Source organism: Molothrus aeneus, chromosome 15, assembly GCF_037042795.1.
Source record: "Molothrus aeneus isolate 106 chromosome 15, BPBGC_Maene_1.0, whole genome shotgun sequence".
NCBI classification, from domain to species: Eukaryota; Metazoa; Chordata; class Aves; order Passeriformes; family Icteridae; genus Molothrus; species Molothrus aeneus.
In genome coordinates, this window is record NC_089660.1 from 326,789 (window position 1) to 343,093 (window position 16,305).

Sequence of the window (16,305 nt, forward strand, 5' to 3'; positions counted from 1 at the left end):
AAGCTCCTCATCCCCTGCCTTCACCCCTGCATTTTCCTCTATGGGATCCTCTCCCTTCAGTACCTGAGGGGAAATCTCCAGACACAGGCAATTTGGGAATGGTGTTGGCAAGATGGAGAGGGATTTTAGCAAAGTCGTATTCTCCAAGGCTGGAATACATGGAATCGGAGAGAATAACTAACATTGATTTGTGTTGCCCATTCGCGTTAAAAAACACCTGCCTACCCAGGTGATTTAATTCAGCAAAGGTGAGCATGGCATGGGGAGTGTGCCATCAGCATTTCTTCTTACAACTATTGAGCTGTATGTTTTGTCATATGTATAGTATACTATATATATATATATATATTTATATATATATACTACAAAATTGCTTTACTTCTACTGGATGCAAGTGAACTGTCGTAGCCTTATCATAAGGGACTTCATACAGATAGATCCCTGACAAAACAAACAAAAAGCCCAGCTCATCCTGGGGAGCCACTTGATGGTGAAAAGTCTTTGGTTTTGTTCATGCCTTGGTGCAGGTTTTTCTTTGCCAGAGAGAAACCAGGAGAGAGAAATCCACAATGTGGTCACAGATGATACCTTCTGGTTTCCTTCTCACCCAGAGTGAACACTTGACTCAGTGCTGTACGGCAATAACAAAGGACAAGAATGTGCAAATGAAGGAAGCCATGTGCAGCAGATACAGTATCCGGACCAGAAGCTCTCTGATTCCTGTTTATATGGGATTTTCCTACCTGCATTTTCTCTGTGCTTGTGAACATATGTATTCACTTATTTGTGATCACATAAGGAAGTGTGGTCTGTGTGGATTTTGCACACAGTGAATTTTACTATGTAGGCTTAAATGCTGAGATAACAAAGACAAAATATGCCCTTTTTTCCCTGGTCTCAAACCTGAGAACCAAAGTTACTTTCTATAGGTAGGGTAGGCTTTCTCAGAACATCAGCAGTTTCTGTTTGCCTCGGTGCTGCATTAGCCACAATTCCGGGCTTGCTCTGACACCCCAAGGATATTGCCTGCTGCCATGGCTCTTGTTATGGGTGAATTGTAGGCAGCTTTGGTTCAAGAGTCATTGAAACTTATGCATACTACTCACGTGAACATGCCCATGGGGGCTTTTATGCACCACAGGGTTGAAGTTCGTGGGGTTTAAATGGACAAGCTTATCAAAATGCACAGAATTCTCACAAGTGCTTTTCATGCAGACAAAACCAGTTTCACTGATAGCTACAAGAACTAGCCTTTTCAGCTTCCTGATTGATATATTGATTCTATCTCGGCAAATCTGGGATAGGTAGGTAGAGGAACTTAGAAACTTGTACCTTATCTGATACAGATGTTCTTTTTTTTTTAACTTTTAGAGTGCCCGACCACACAGATAAGTCCTTATAAAGGCAAATGCTTCCACCCCTCGATGAAGAGAATATTGTTTACACCTATTTTCAAAAGTATAAAAATGAACAACCTGTAGCCAAGACTGCAACCACCTTGTATTTTAAAGCCATCACTCAAAATTTGTTACCTGACAATTCCTGTCTAAAGCTATGATATATGCTGCATCTAATGAAATCCTGTATGTTGAAATTACAAAAGGGGAAGAAAAATAAACTGACAACCCACATCACCTAGGAAGAACTTAAAGGGATGGGACCACTTTCAGCTGATCAAGTCAGTGTGTCTTGGGCATGGAACCAAAGTTACAATTGAAAAATCTATTCCTGCTGTGCAGGGCAATCATTTAAATGTTACCCTGTCATCTGACAAATGGATCAAAAATGAACAGATGAGAGTAGGAGAAACTCAAGAGATGCTGACAACAAAGTGTTCAATTTGAAGTATGTGGCTTTCTCGCTGCAGGGACTCCTGCTCTCCCTCTTTGGTTTTAACCTCAGGAACAAATGACAGCTGCAATGTGGAAGGAAGAAAGGAAAAAAACCCCAGTCTGTGTTACTTCAGGGTGGGCAGGACAGGTCGCCATGTTTTGTGCTTGAGATCGTTACACAGCACCACCTGCCTTGGCCAAGGAATGGAAGAAGAGGGTGAATGGCATAAGGAAGGTTTCCAGTGGAGTTGAAGCCTTATCTCTCTTCACCATCCCTCCATGAAGAACAGCCTGTCTATTATCAGATACTTTTCATACTCTTTAAAGACTGCCATTGAGATAATAATGACTATACTTGGTTTCACTATAGAGTAACCACTGAATTGGACCTACAGAGTATCTTCTGAGAAAGAAAAGAGACGTGAGGACAGGGCAGGGAGGAAAGCTAATCCCCTTATCCATGTGACATGATTCACAAAGCATCAGCTTCCAACTGTTTTGTCCCAGCTTGGAAAAAATGTTTTGGTTCAGCTTGTCAACTGACTTTGTTGGCTTCCCGATCAATGATACATAGACCAAAAATGGGGAAAAACATTGTGAACACAACCTTATTAGAGATAAGAAATATTGCTAGTCTGTTTAGATTTTTCCACAGTTAAGAGTAACTAAAAGCAGTTTTCATTTGAAAGCATTACTTAGCTCTGTAATCATGAAGCCTGGAACCCAGCTGTGGTGCCTCCCTGAGGTCATAGGTCCATGCACCCATTACTTTGTCAGAAATGTAGGTCCATGCACCCCAGCAGTCTTTCAGAAGAGTACTCCCTGAGGAGCATAATGCCTGCAGCAATCACTGTGAGAGTCCTGTGCTGAGGGAAGGAGTGCAGCCAGCTGCACCCACCCTCCCTTTCTCACTGGTGGGCTGACAGTACACTTCTCAGTGCCTCTGGTTTCATTTTCTGGGGAATGGAGTCCCCGCCTGTTCAGACTTTGGATTCCTGTGGCCAGGCTCTGTCTGCAATGGAGCCTTAATTTTAACTGGAAGAAATGGATTTCTGTACTAAAAACTAGAAAATTAAGGGCCAGAATACAGCTTGTGCATTACTTACACCTTCAAAGCAGGGATCACATGTACCAACATCTTACGCACATCAGAAACTTTTAAAGAGCTTTCGAAGAGTTTTTCAAAGATCTCCTTTGGTTGCCTGTTTACTTTTACAGACAAAGCAGCTGAGGCACAAAGCAGTAAGGTTACTTGCCAGAGCAACTCAGCACATCAAAAGCAGTTCCTTAGCCATAGGAGGGAGGAAGTTTCTCTAGTGTCAAGGATGCCTGCCCCTCACAGATACCTTTTTTTTTTTGGCCAGAATAGCTTTTAATCAGTAATGTCCATTTGACTAACTGCATTGCAATTCTGGGCTCAGTTTCTCCACAAAGACAGCTAACATCCTTATTTCTTGAGTGCCAGGAGATAGTGTTAAACCTTCCATGGAAGATTAGAAGTTATTAGCAAGTGATTTCTTTCCTGCTCCTTAAAATTAATTTAAATTATAGAATGACCACATCTTCTTGAAACACTGGTTCAGCCAAGGGGTTTACTGAGTTCTGGCACCAAGCTGTATATTTGCTGGCTCATTTTAAAGAAATATGCTTGTAGGTAGATACACTACATGACTGCAGGCACATTGCGTGGTTTTTTTTTCAAACTCCTTTCTCTAGCAGAAGACTCTGTGAATAAGGTTGTGCTTTCCATGAGCTAGCAGTTCAGTCCTGAAGCTCTGGAGTTAGGCCCTGAAGAGTGGTCCCACTCTTGTGACAGCTGGAGATTACTGAGCAGCTTAACAGCAGCTCGTTAGCTACAGAGGGAGCTTTCTCTCTGGTTGTTCCTTCCCACCTCACTCTTTTCTCCTCTGTTGCAGCATCAGGTAATTTCACACCTTCAGGTGGCTTTCCTCAGTGTTAGGGCTGGCAGTTAAAGCACTGAGTTCTTGCAGAAGAATTAGCAGGTCTTGGTTTCAGTGATGGTGCAATAACTTCCACCACTGGTTTGGTTTAAAAAAAAAAACCCTAGAAACATTTATTTCAGGCAATCATACAGAAGGTTTATGGCACAGTTAGAAATACACGCTTTTACAACATACCTAACTGGTCTTGTGGCAGGCTTCATTATTTAGACTCCCTAAGTCATGTTGTCTTATTTAATTTCTCTTTTTTTTTTGTCTAATTTGCCCTCCCTTACTCCTGTGTGTATACATATGCATGCAGGTATTGCATTCCCAAGGGTTCAGGGTGGGATGGAGGCTGGTGGTCTGACTGCAGCAGACCTGGATCTGCAAACTTTTCAAAGATTGTTCTTCCCTCCAGGGAGCTGAACTACCACTACTTTACTCTCCTTGCAGCATAACACATGCCATGCTAAAAACACACATGCTGATGCGAGTTAATGCGAACTTTCTGCTATCAGCTAGATAAAAATGAGTTTCATGTCTGTGTGTATATATATATATATACACATGTATCTATATGTATATGAACATATATATACATATATAAGCATATACTTACCAATTCCCTGTTGTATATAGAAATTATTGCTGTAGTTTACAAAAGTATACTTTAATCTAGGCATGGGGAACTGAATCCAGATTATTCCTCCAGGTTTAGTTTCACATCTCATGGGCAGCTAATTTTTTGATTCTTTTTTTCTGGACCCTTCACTCTCCTTGGACTGTTAATCCTGGGCTTTCTGCTGATGTTCATTGAAGCAAAGGATTGAGAATCCTCCCTCAGATTAGTTACTGTAGCCAACCTCACCTCCCCAAAGCCAGCAACAAAAATAAAAATCAATTTACTGCAGCCTTTGAGGGCAGCGAATACAGCCCTGGATCCCTCCCGTGCATCCCTTCAAGGCTGTTCAGGAGTGGCAGCACTCCAGGCTATCCATCCTGCCAAAGCAGGAGGTGAGCCACAGAAGGTAGTACAAATCAGCTTGACCACAATTTGACTTGCTTTTTTTCCCCCCAGTGACCAAGTTATGAGACTTTGAAGACTATTTTTTGAATTTAAACAATTCAGATGAGGGTCTGGTTACGTGAGATGAATTTAGGCAATTGGGGTTGCAGTAAGGAAATGGTACTTCTTGCAGTGTTTACCAGCCTGGCTCACAGGTCCATCCTTTCTTACTGATGTGCCTGGAGGACAACGGAGAAATTTTTTTTTAGGTGTTGTTAATCTTCCAACCACCTACCATTATGTCAGTGGGAAACATCCTCTGAAACCCGAAGCTTTCAGTTCTATGGCATCCCATGAGGACTGTCCAGGCCAGGCCCTCCTGACATGAGCAGGGCTCAGAGAACACACAAATGCTGCTGGTGAGCCAAAGGGTTTTTTCTTCCCCTGCCCTCTCTCACATCAGCACCTCTGTGGTTTTATATATATACTTTTTGTTCCAGATTTTTTTGGTGTCTATTCCAGAACAAAATTGTAAATTACTTGCAGAATGACCCTTTGATAAACACTGGACATGTACCTGTACTATATGTATTAACGTGTAGGAGAGAATCCTTATTGTATGTAAAGTTTTATGAATGGTTATTTTTTAATTTATGTATTTAATATAGGATTCAATGACCTCTGGTGTTTTAGTTTGTATAAAAAATAAAACAGCAGCATTTTTAAAAAAAAAAAAAGCAACCAACACTTTACGTTCACGGAGATATTCAGCATATCTGGAGCTGGTTCAGAGGAATCACATTCAAGCTGAGTTACGGAGGCACATGCTGGGGCGCGGGGGCTGGGACACAGCAAGGGCTGGGGGGTACGTGGGGTGGGGAGTACACCGATTAAAGAGTGAGCGAGATCCTGGCGCGATCACTAGGAAAAGGGACGGCACGTAGCGGTCCCTGCGGGGGCCAAGGGCGAATTTACTGCTGTTTGCCAGGCCTGTGCAGAAAACGTAACAGCAAGCTGCTGCCTTTCTGGAGTCCGCGGCGCACGGCCTGGGAGCTCTTGAAGGCTCTGGCCGCAGGTTGAAATACAAAACAGCCGCCGCTCGCCGCCTTCCGCTGGGCCCGGGCTGAGGCGGGGCCGGGGCTGAGGCGGGGCCGGGGGCCGGGGGCCGGGGCTGAGGCGGGGCCGGGGCCGGGGCTGAGCCGGGGCCGGGGCTGAGCCGGGGCCGGGGCTGAGGCGGGGCCGAGGGCCGAGGGCCGGGGCCGGGGGCCGGGGCCGAGGGCCGAGGGCCGGGGCCGGGGGCCGGGGCTGAGGCGGGGCCGCGGCCGCTCTCCGCGCGTGCCGCCAGAGGGCAGCGCGGGAACACCGGGCCGGGACGGACCGAGCGCTTTAGGAAGGCTCGGTGGAAGCTCAGGGACGTGAGCGTAACCCTTGGAAGTGACGGTGATCCCAGAGCCGTAACGGCGGTGACCGGCTATAGGGGCGCAGCTGGCTCCCGCTTCTGTTCGCGGGGGTCAGCGCTGCACCTTCGGACCTTGAGAGGCTCAGATTCTGGATTTGCCAAACAGCCCTTTGGGAAGAGAATTGTCAAGAAAATCTTAGAAAGTAAATGGGAAGCACATTTGGAAGTGCAAACTTGTAGCCAGGTATTTATACCTCTCTCATCCTTTTTGCACTCAAGAAATCTAAGCTGAAGAATATCAGATTGTTACAGAACAGCCCAGTACACTAATGTATTCTTTACTAAAAAAATCCCAAACATTATCTTTCACAAGATCCAGTCCCCAAGAACTGCTCTTTGTATCTTTAAAGTGCTCTTAGAAGACTGAAACGCATTAAATGAGTCTGAAACACAGAAATTTGGATCTAGATTTAGTTATCTACTATTAGAGAGTTCAAATATCAGAGAGTTCATTTCCCTTGCACAATAATCTTTAAATAATGAATGAAGCAAAGAACTTGAGCCAAGCAGTCTTGTTTCCTTTGACTGGAAAAAAAAATGGAAGGAGCATTTAATATTACAATACACTAACTTAGAATTAAAGATACACAATATAAAATAGATGTGTGCTACAGGGCCTGTGGAATGAGCTCAGCTCAGAAGGACTTTGAGGATCCTCTCTGGATAAGGCTGTGCAGCTCATTTGCCTATACAAACATCCCTTACACCAAATGATGCGCAACACAGTAGTTGCTCAGTGCCCAGACTAGGAGGCATTCACTTTTCTAAAAATCTCTAATAAAATTAGAAATGTATTTCAGGGAAACTGCGGGTAATGGAAGTTGGATCAGTAGGGGTGTAGAAAAGCTCCTGCATGAGCTCCTAGACTGAACACCTGCTGGAGTAGAGGAGTACTTTGCCATTGGAATGAAGACACAATGCAAAAAAACCTGCATCCTGTAGAGATACAGCTCAGAATGGTAAGCCTGGTGTTATAACATCTGTTATGTCTGATTTTGCCATCTCCTGTATACACACGGAAGCATGGCCATCCTAGGTATCCTTTTTTTGACAATAACAAGAACTCTGCACCAGATTTTCGGTCCAAAATGCTCTGGGTGTTTCTCTGGGACAGCTGCAAGGTATCTTCAGCTACAAGACAATACAATGATGGGACAATGCAAGGGAGTTGCAAACTGTCCTGGGACAAGCCATGGGCAGGCCTGGTGTGAGTCTGTCCCTGGTACATGACAGTACATGTCACTACTACCCCAGGCAGGCTGTAGGGTAATCATATGAGGCCCATGGTTGCAGCCATCCTTGAGGCATCGCTATTTTGTCTGCTATTTGATCATAAAATACTTTGGCAAGCAAGGGACTAGGCCCTGTCCCTGGCTGTGCTTTTGCCAGAGCAGGCATGGTGAGTGCTCATGGCTAGACTGAAGTCTGACTATGCATTGGAAGGTCTCTGGCTTGTCTCTGTAACCCCTTTGGATGGCAACAGTTTTCCGTTGTTTGGGATATCATCTAAACATAGTAAAAGCCCTAAAAACTGGCAGTGTGCCCTCTGCTTTGTGTTGAAGGGGGCTAAGTCTGAACATGACCAAAATATACATTTCAAAGCCCTGTTCCTGCTTGGGCAGAGATGCATCCCATAGCTTGTGCTAAACTGACAAGAGGCCATTGTGCTACATCTGCTCCAGTGCCTGAACAGCAAGTGCCAGCCATGAACAAGCTGCTTTGCACAACAAAGAAAATCCTGTGAAAACCATTTTAGAAGCCTGAAACAGGACTGAGACTAGAGATATAATGATTTCAGTGTGTAGAACAGATGGAGACTTTAGAGTACGGAGTCACTAATCCATGGATTACAGACTCCCTAATTATAGACTAACATTTACCATTTATGAGGCACTTCTGCCAAGGGAGGGATCTTGCAGGTCAGTGCTCAACAGCTGAATGCCATTTTAGGGATAACTAGGGAAAGCATGAAGATTGGAAAATGTCACTGTACCATTTTCTTGGTCATTTTTATCTTCAAATGCTGCATGGAGTTCTGGTCCACTGCAGATCTTGAAGCTGAAACACGCGCAGTGGGCTTGACATGCACTCAAAGGCAGAACCCCAGCTGCATGAAACAGGCTCCTCCACACCAGGCTCCCTTGGGGATGGATTGGCAGTCCCATTTCTCAGTATAAAGAGGGAGCCTCCAAAAACCAGTTACAAATCTCCAGGACCTCCAAATACAATCCTGAACATTGACCATAATACTAATCCCTGTATGGTCCCATCTTACTGAGTTCTGGCCTTGGAGAAGATGAAAACACTCTTCCCACTCCTTTGTGCCTTATTTTGTCCCAGTCAGTTACATAACAAGCAATATAGTGAGATGTACAGAGCCCACAAAAGTAGCACTACACTCAATTGATACCTTTGAGTCCTGGGACAAAAGAACTAAAAGCAATCAGCAACCAAGCAGGTGACCCCATTGTCATGGGCCAGACAAGGGTCATCTATTAACTAAGGTCAACAACACTTTTACTCCAGATCCCTAACCCTAAGAATTCTAATCCACACGGTCAGCTTATCCCTGTGTAATTTGTTGTCTCCAGACCTAGCTACATGATAATGACTGGGAGAGAAAACAGCTTTGGCATTGATGAACCTGGAGTGCCTGGCTGGAGCCAGCAGGGCTTTGAGTCCAGAGCCATAACTGAGACCCTGTCACCAACACTGCTTCCTGTTGTACCTAAATTAATGGTAACTCTTTGGTTTACTTCTGGCCTTATACTACACCAACCTACCTAGTAAAATGCAGAAATTAACCTACAGAATTAGCCCAATGCAGAAATTAATGCTACAAATTGCCCAAATTCCCCAACTGCCTCAGACACAGGAAAACCATGCATATTTGAGCCATGTAGGGCACAATCAGAGAAACAAACCCACTCAGCAAGTGAGACAAACTCTCTCATGTGCTGGGATATCAGCTGCTGACTCAAGTGCTTTAAATGCTCTGGTCTTGAGCAGACCATTTCCTTTAACAACAAACTGTGATGAAGATGCAGTAAGGATCATCTTCAGGAAGATCCTTCTGCTATAAGGATCAGTGACTCATTAATTCTGATTTTTTTACAATAGCCATGTTTATGTGCATTCAGAGATTTGAATGGAACTGGAAGTCTTTTGTTTGTACATTCTTTGTATGTTTTCAACCGTCCCAGAAGTTAAGTCATGTTAACGTGACACAAAACATACTTTATAAAAAAAGATTATTATTCTGCTTTGCATGGTCCAGGGGAAACATAATGAACTTCACTTCCTGGAGACAGATAAAGGAGGTCTGAGACCTGGCAAAAGACAGCATATTTCAACAGCAGTTTCCAAGTTAATGATCTGAACTCCTGTACAGGCATGCAGAGAACACAAGTGGATAGTTTTTAGGATTAATGGAGAGACTACACTGAAAAGAAAATGGGAAAATTACAGATTTGGAAGTGCTTAGCACACAGGAAAATCAGTGTGTTTTCATTAGTCATCTAAAATAGGTTTTTATGAATGGAAGCCTAGGAAATTCTACATAATCATTCTGACAAGTGGCACTGGATGCAGTTATATTTTAGTCCTGAGTTTGTAAGCTGTGATAGTTTCCTTAATTTAAATCCAGAGAATTATTCTAAACTACAAAAATATCATTAGTCATCAGTGTAGAATGTGTGAAACAGTTTTTCATGAGGAGAACCTGTCATGGTTTAACCCCAGCCAGCAACAAAGTACCACGCAGCCACTTGCTCACTCCTCCACCAGCAGGATGGGGAAGAAAATCAGAAGGGTAAAAGACAGAGAACTCGTGGATTGAGAAAAAGACACTTTAGTAGGTAAAGCAAAAGCTGCACACACAAGCAAAACAAACCAAGGAATTAATTCCCTGTTTCCTAATGGCAGGCAGGGGTTCAGGTACCTCTGGGAGAGCAGCGCCCCATCCCACGCAATGGTAACTTGTGAAGACAAATGCCATGATTCTAAATGTCTCACCTTCCTCCTTCTTCCCCCCATGTTAGATATGAGCACGGCATCATCTAGGATGGAATATTCCTTTGGTCATTTCAGGTCACCTGTCCTGCCTGTGTCTCCTCCCAGCCTCCCATGCACCCCTAACTTCCTTGCCATTGTGGCTGTACAAAAAGCAGAAAAGGCTTTGGCTCTGTGTAAGTCCTGTTCAGCAATAACGAAAATGCCTCTATATCATCAACTCTATGTTCAGCAGAAATCCAAAACATAGCCACTGTGAAGAAAATTAACTCAATTAACTCTGCCCCAGCTGAAACCAGCACAGAACCACAGTAGCTTAGAACCACAGTAATTCTCTCAGTCAGTGTGCTTTAGGACTTTGCTTGCCGTGTTCCCAGAAATGCTTCCTCAGTTGCAGACCGCTCACGGATGCCTGCACTGTCCCCAGCACTCCACTTTGGGTTGTTCCATAGCTGCCCTTGTTGTTAGACTCTGCCAGGAAAATCTGGTCCTTTCTTTATTTTTGTGGAAAGTGCTAGTGATACTCAAAGGAAAAATGTGAATGCATTGGAAATATTACTAAGCAAGTTTCAATGTAAAGTACAGAAAAAATTACAGAAATGGTACACACTCCTTAACACAATTAATGCATACATATTACATGTCTATAGGACAAGCCAGAGGAGAGCAGTGGGCAGCTGTATGAGCTGTAGGTCAGACCCCCTGCAGCATTAGGAGTTCCAGAGGTGATGCTGGAAAAGCCCTCTGTGTAAACCTCTTCATCCAGAACCAACACACTCTCTCAAACCATTCTCTTGGTTTTGAATACAGATAGAAAGCATTGGTGCTAAACTTTCACTTCTGAGAATTACGAAGAGATAAGAACAGTAAAATCAACCAAGAATTATAGTAAAAACCTGCAGAAGTTTGGGCTTCTTTGTATACAAAACAGAGAACTTTTAAAGTGGCCAGTTCCCTCAAGATCCTTCTTAAGCCCCAGGTAAGCCAGCCAGTAGTTACAATTGCTTAACTGATGGGGGCTGTGAAAAGAATTCAAGCATTCCAGCTTGGCAAGAAAGACAAACCTCTGTTTTTACATTCTCAGCACAGAAACTTCAGAAGTTACTGTGGTATCTATTACTTGGATTTTTATCAGCTAGCCTAGTCACTGAATGAAGGATTTGAATATTTTGAGGAACAGCCACTTAGTCTAAACCTGTAAGAACAAACAATGGATATGGTACCTAACACTGTTGAACCTGCACCTAACCTGCACAAATGTGTGGGTTACACACAGGTTCCCACTTCTGTATCAACGTATACATCAAAAATTATGGAAAGGTAAATCACTAACAGTGAATCAGAAGGGGCACAATGCAAAAGTAACCTGCCATGTTCTTAGCCATGTTCTATCAAGAGAAATCTCTTGCTCCATAGTGATGGAACAAGTACAGGGAAAGGGAAAAGGATTTTAGCTTCACAGAATGTGAGTGGTTCATTTGGCAGTTATGGGTCTGAAATTCTTAGAATTATATATGCTTTTTGGATGCATAAAAGCTGCATTGCAGGTAAGGCATTAGCACATCTGGGACGCAGATTGATTTCAGTCTCAGGCATTCAAAGCTTATAATAAAAGATGCAAGATTTATATGCTATCATAGGGAAATGACTAACAAGCTGCCTTTCACCTTTTCCCAATCCAAAATACCTTACTGTGATTCGAAAGTTCACAGCAATTGATGCTGATAACTCGCCTATGCTCAGGAAAGGACCAACATTAAAATGCTGCAATTTGACCTTGGGTTCCAGCCTCTCCATCAAGATAGCATCTGGCTCACTATCTGTTCTCTCTTTCATCTTTATTTTTTCATATTTACTAAAATTCATAAAGCAGTGACACTCAGCACAATGGAATTTTGTGATGCACAATTCCCTGTTAGACAGCTTGCAGTCTGATGAGTCATCTCAGCTCTTTCCACCACTGTCTGCCCAAGGTGAGGCACTCACTGTCCACTGGTTTAGAAGTAAAAAGCAGCTGAGATGAAAGAAGCAAGCCAGAAGTTAGGAAGCTAGGAAAAGCAAGGAACAAAGGTGGTTATGAGCACACAGACAAAACCTTGATTTTAATTTAATGTCTGTGCAACACAGTAATCCCACAAGGTAAGGTAAGGACTTCCCTGGGAAATAGCAATGAAAGGTAGTCTGAAACTGGCACAATCTGCTCTTCTCAACCCTTGGGTCTGTCACGGGATGACACTTACCTTGATGTAGCAGGCTTTATTTGGGATTAAGTCCCCCTTTTTCATGCGATTTCTTCCAGGTGTATTTGATGTAGCTGAGATTGGATTCTGGCCTTCAGACAGAGTCTTGGGTTTCACATGAGCAGCTGAAAAAGAGTTGAAGGAACAACCAATCCCAAGACTGCTTGCAAAAGAGTGGTCTTACAAAGGAGTGGAGGGCAGGCTATGTTTGGGTGATGGATTTTGGTAGTATAGAAGCCTTTTTCTTCTATACCCTGAAAAGTGGGGACTGTAAGCTTTTCCCTAGGACATACTTAGTGAGCAGCATAGATGGACATCTATTTTTACCTATTTTAACATCTGTGTGGAAGGGATAGCCCACCAGTCCTTAATGGTGGGACAGTTTAACACTGATTTCAAAGGAGAATTTGGTTGGACAGTAAATACAGACTGAACACAATTTCTAACATAACTCGATCAGCTGGAGGTATGAAAATTAAGTGAAAAATTAAGAAGTAGTCCCAGCCATGGCAAGCACAGGTTCGAGCTTCTGCATGGCATCAGTCACTCCAATTTACAGAATACAGTTTTCCTCCAAAGCAGCAGCAAACAGACTGACAGGCAAGCAGACTAGGATCTTCTGTCTCAGCCTGGTTTCTGCAGTACTTCTAGAGCTACTTCTGTGCATTATCCAGGCTGTGCAGGGCCATGACAAAAAATGCACAAATGGCAGCTCTCTTTCCCTCACCAGCCTGGCAAAAGTATATTTGACTGCTTGCTTCCTCACAGTCACATGGAGCCATATAAACAAACAAGCAAACACAGTACCTTTAAATCCACTGTGATTCTACTCTGCTGACATCTAATTATTTGTTACAGGCTTGTAATCACCGGCACATAATCACTAATTATCTCTAGATACACCACCCATTTTTGCATCAGTGTGCTCCCCGGAAGCTACATGTTGAAGGAGAGAGAGGTTGAAAGAAAGGACACTTTAGGTCTGCAATGGTTGATTAGGTCAAGTGCAACACCATGGAAACAAGGAAATCTCAGCTTAATCCTTCAACTCATTTCTGGGAGTAAAAGCAGGCACAGAGGAGAGTAGCTGGTGATCCCTAAGGTAAGCTGGAATGAGAGGTAGTCACAACAACAGATATGACTGGAAGCAAGTCAGCATTTGCCATCACAAGAGAGGCCAAACACACAGTGAGACCAGCCAAACCAGGCTTCACAGCTTAGGGAAGATGCTAGACAATGCCATACAAGAAGCAGGGAACAAACAGGATCGGGTGGAAAGAGACTGATTTTGAGATGCAGAACATGAGCTCAGAGGAAGTGGGCTGACTGCTCTTGAAGTGAATCTGGTGGCACATGTCTGTCAGAATATCCTGGGCTTCAAACTTATATGGAATGTGTGCTTCCTTACATAAATCCATCTCATCCAGGCCCTAACAGCCCGCACCACACCAAGCCAGACAGATGTTACAGTGGCTAAAATCTCACCATTCCTGAAACTGTGATCCTGAAGGTACCTATTGACATGCAAACAACAGAAGTGTCTACAAGTTTACTTGGCTGTTCCTAGAAATCTGGAGTGACATCTCTGGGTGTGTCCATCTTAATAGAAGGTGGCTGGAGCTCGCCTGATGTGCAGAACCTCCAGGGTCACCACCTTTTCCTCCTTGTTGGTTCAGGTGGGCCGAGCACACTCTAGGCAGGTTGGAATATTTGGGGTTTCATACTGATGCCAGATCTGTGCTTCTGATCCTCTTGAAAACGTTACTTATCTCTGGTGCCTTTTGTCCCAAACAACTTCGTAATTCACTCAGTTTGCATCTGACCGCAAGGCCTGCAGTGCCACGGGAGTCCTTCGGCACTGAGAAGACAGTAATCTTTCCTTGGAGGACTTGGTGAGGGAGAAGGAGAGTCTGGATTCCCCACAGAAAATTTTTCAGAACTCTTTTTCCACTATTACGATTTCTTAATATTTTGTCTAGCAACTCATTTTAGGAGGAAAAAAATACCCCATGTGTGGAAATACTGGAATTTTCCACAGGGTTTTGCTCAGCACTAAAAAAATCTGTGAGCAAAAAGCATTACTGCATTTCAGAAATATTCTTGGAATAACCAAAGCACAGAAGATTATAACTTCCAGCTGCTTATCAGATTTGTGGTCTCTGTTAGTACGACACATACTGAAGCCAGGCTGTGTGTGTTGCTTGAAGTTACTCCCTCCAACAATACAATAGCATTCTGCAGTAGAAATAACCACACTATTAACCCACTCTCCCTGTGGTTTTGGCATGAAATACTGAACAAGCTTTTGACAGAGTCAAATGCTTTGGCTTTCTGACTCTGCAGTGGTTTGGCTTTGGTAAAGGATTTCAGCAAGGACAACACCCTGTGCACAGCAGTTCCCCAGGGACCAATGTGCAGAGCAGGCTGGAGGATCACAAAGGTCTGTCTCATCTTCTAACATGCCTATGTCTGAAAGTTTAGAAACTGGAGTGTGGTGATGCAGGCATCAGCCACTGGCCCTCCCCAGCTGATTGAGATAGCAGGCTCATCAGTCACCTGCCCGTCATAAACCTGCCTTTTTTGAGTGAACAAAGAAGCCCACCCATCTCTGACCTCTGCTTCTAAATCTAAGTGGGACAATCAGATTTTCTTAACTCTTTCACTGTTTCTTCTGCATTTGTACTTCGCCTGACTTTCCCTGAGACACATGAAAGGCAGTGCCAGGGGCTGTCCTGACATTGCTGCAAGAATGATAATAGAACAACCCTGTTTATCTGTCAGCCTCCAGAAACAGGACACACTTGTAAATCACGATTGCAGAGTATGAGAAGGCAGCTCTAACTTTGCATGAAACAAGACAACTAGGACTTACTTCATCATTGCAACTTATCATGCATGTAATAAAGGGATGCAGTTTTATCAAATCCTGTAGGAATCAGAAGAAATCAGTGTTAACCTGCTACTACCACTGTCCTGCTGCTTCTCCAGCTGAACCCACAGGCATTAGAAGAAAACAAGCTACGAAAGCTGATGTGCATTTATCCTGCTCACAATGTTATGCAGTGATTACATCACATCCTTTTCACATGCAATCAAAGATATGCTGCCTCCAGACTCACAGGAAAATCAGTGTAAGACCATTCTGTATAGAACTGACATCAAGGAAGGAAATGTTCTCACTCAGGACACAGCTCAGGCTTGTCAGCTTTGGTGAAGGAAGGGGTCAAATCCCAGCTAATGTCAACAGTCTATTTCCTTCAAATAACTCAATATTCTGAGTCTAGTGAGCATTGTAGTCACAGCGATGGAGCCTGAGATGCTTCCTGGTGTAACGAGCAACTTCCAGTGACACAGGTGGCATTATGTGAACAACGTGTCACAATCTGGGACATGCTTCACTCTTTTAAACCATTTTCTATTTTAAACCATTTTTAATTTTTATTACAGATAGAATGATGTTGCACAAAGCATCTGGGAGCTGGGAAAAGGCACAGAAGTTTGCTAGCAGAGGATGTAGAGTTTTTCCAAATAAGAAACTACCCACTGCCCTGACAAATGGAAAATAAATTAGCAAAGTCATCAGAAAATACGTATTGGAGGACAAGAGTGTCTTGGCAGTGGCAAGCAAAATGACCTAATTTGACTTCTCTGTCAAATTTGAATGATTCACTTGGCAATTTGAATTCCTCTTCAAAGATTTAAAAGATAACAGTAAGCCTGACAGCCCCATGAAGAAAATGCTTGAGGAAGTGACACGCTACGTTGTGCCTCTCACTGGGTACTCTGAGGCTCAGCGTTTAGAGCCTGCGATTCC

At 43.5% G+C, this 16,305-nt stretch overlaps 2 protein-coding genes across 2 annotated transcripts in view; both read left to right on the forward strand.

Moving 5' to 3' along the window:
* Positions 1–5,461, forward strand: part of JAKMIP2 (janus kinase and microtubule interacting protein 2) — a 38,539-nt gene extending 33,078 nt beyond the window's left edge. The window contains exon 22 of the mRNA XM_066560403.1: positions 1,372–5,461. The gene's annotated coding sequence lies outside the window, so the exon portion shown is untranslated. The remainder of the gene's footprint in view (positions 1–1,371) is intronic.
* Positions 5,462–7,142: 1,681 nt separating this feature from the next.
* The window catches only part of DPYSL3 (dihydropyrimidinase like 3), a 40,969-nt gene continuing 31,806 nt past the window's right edge, over positions 7,143–16,305 (forward strand). Inside the window, exon 1 of the mRNA XM_066559930.1 lies at positions 7,143–7,199. Within this exon, the coding sequence (XP_066416027.1) occupies positions 7,158–7,199 (42 nt within the window). The 5' untranslated portion in view covers positions 7,143–7,157. The remainder of the gene's footprint in view (positions 7,200–16,305) is intronic.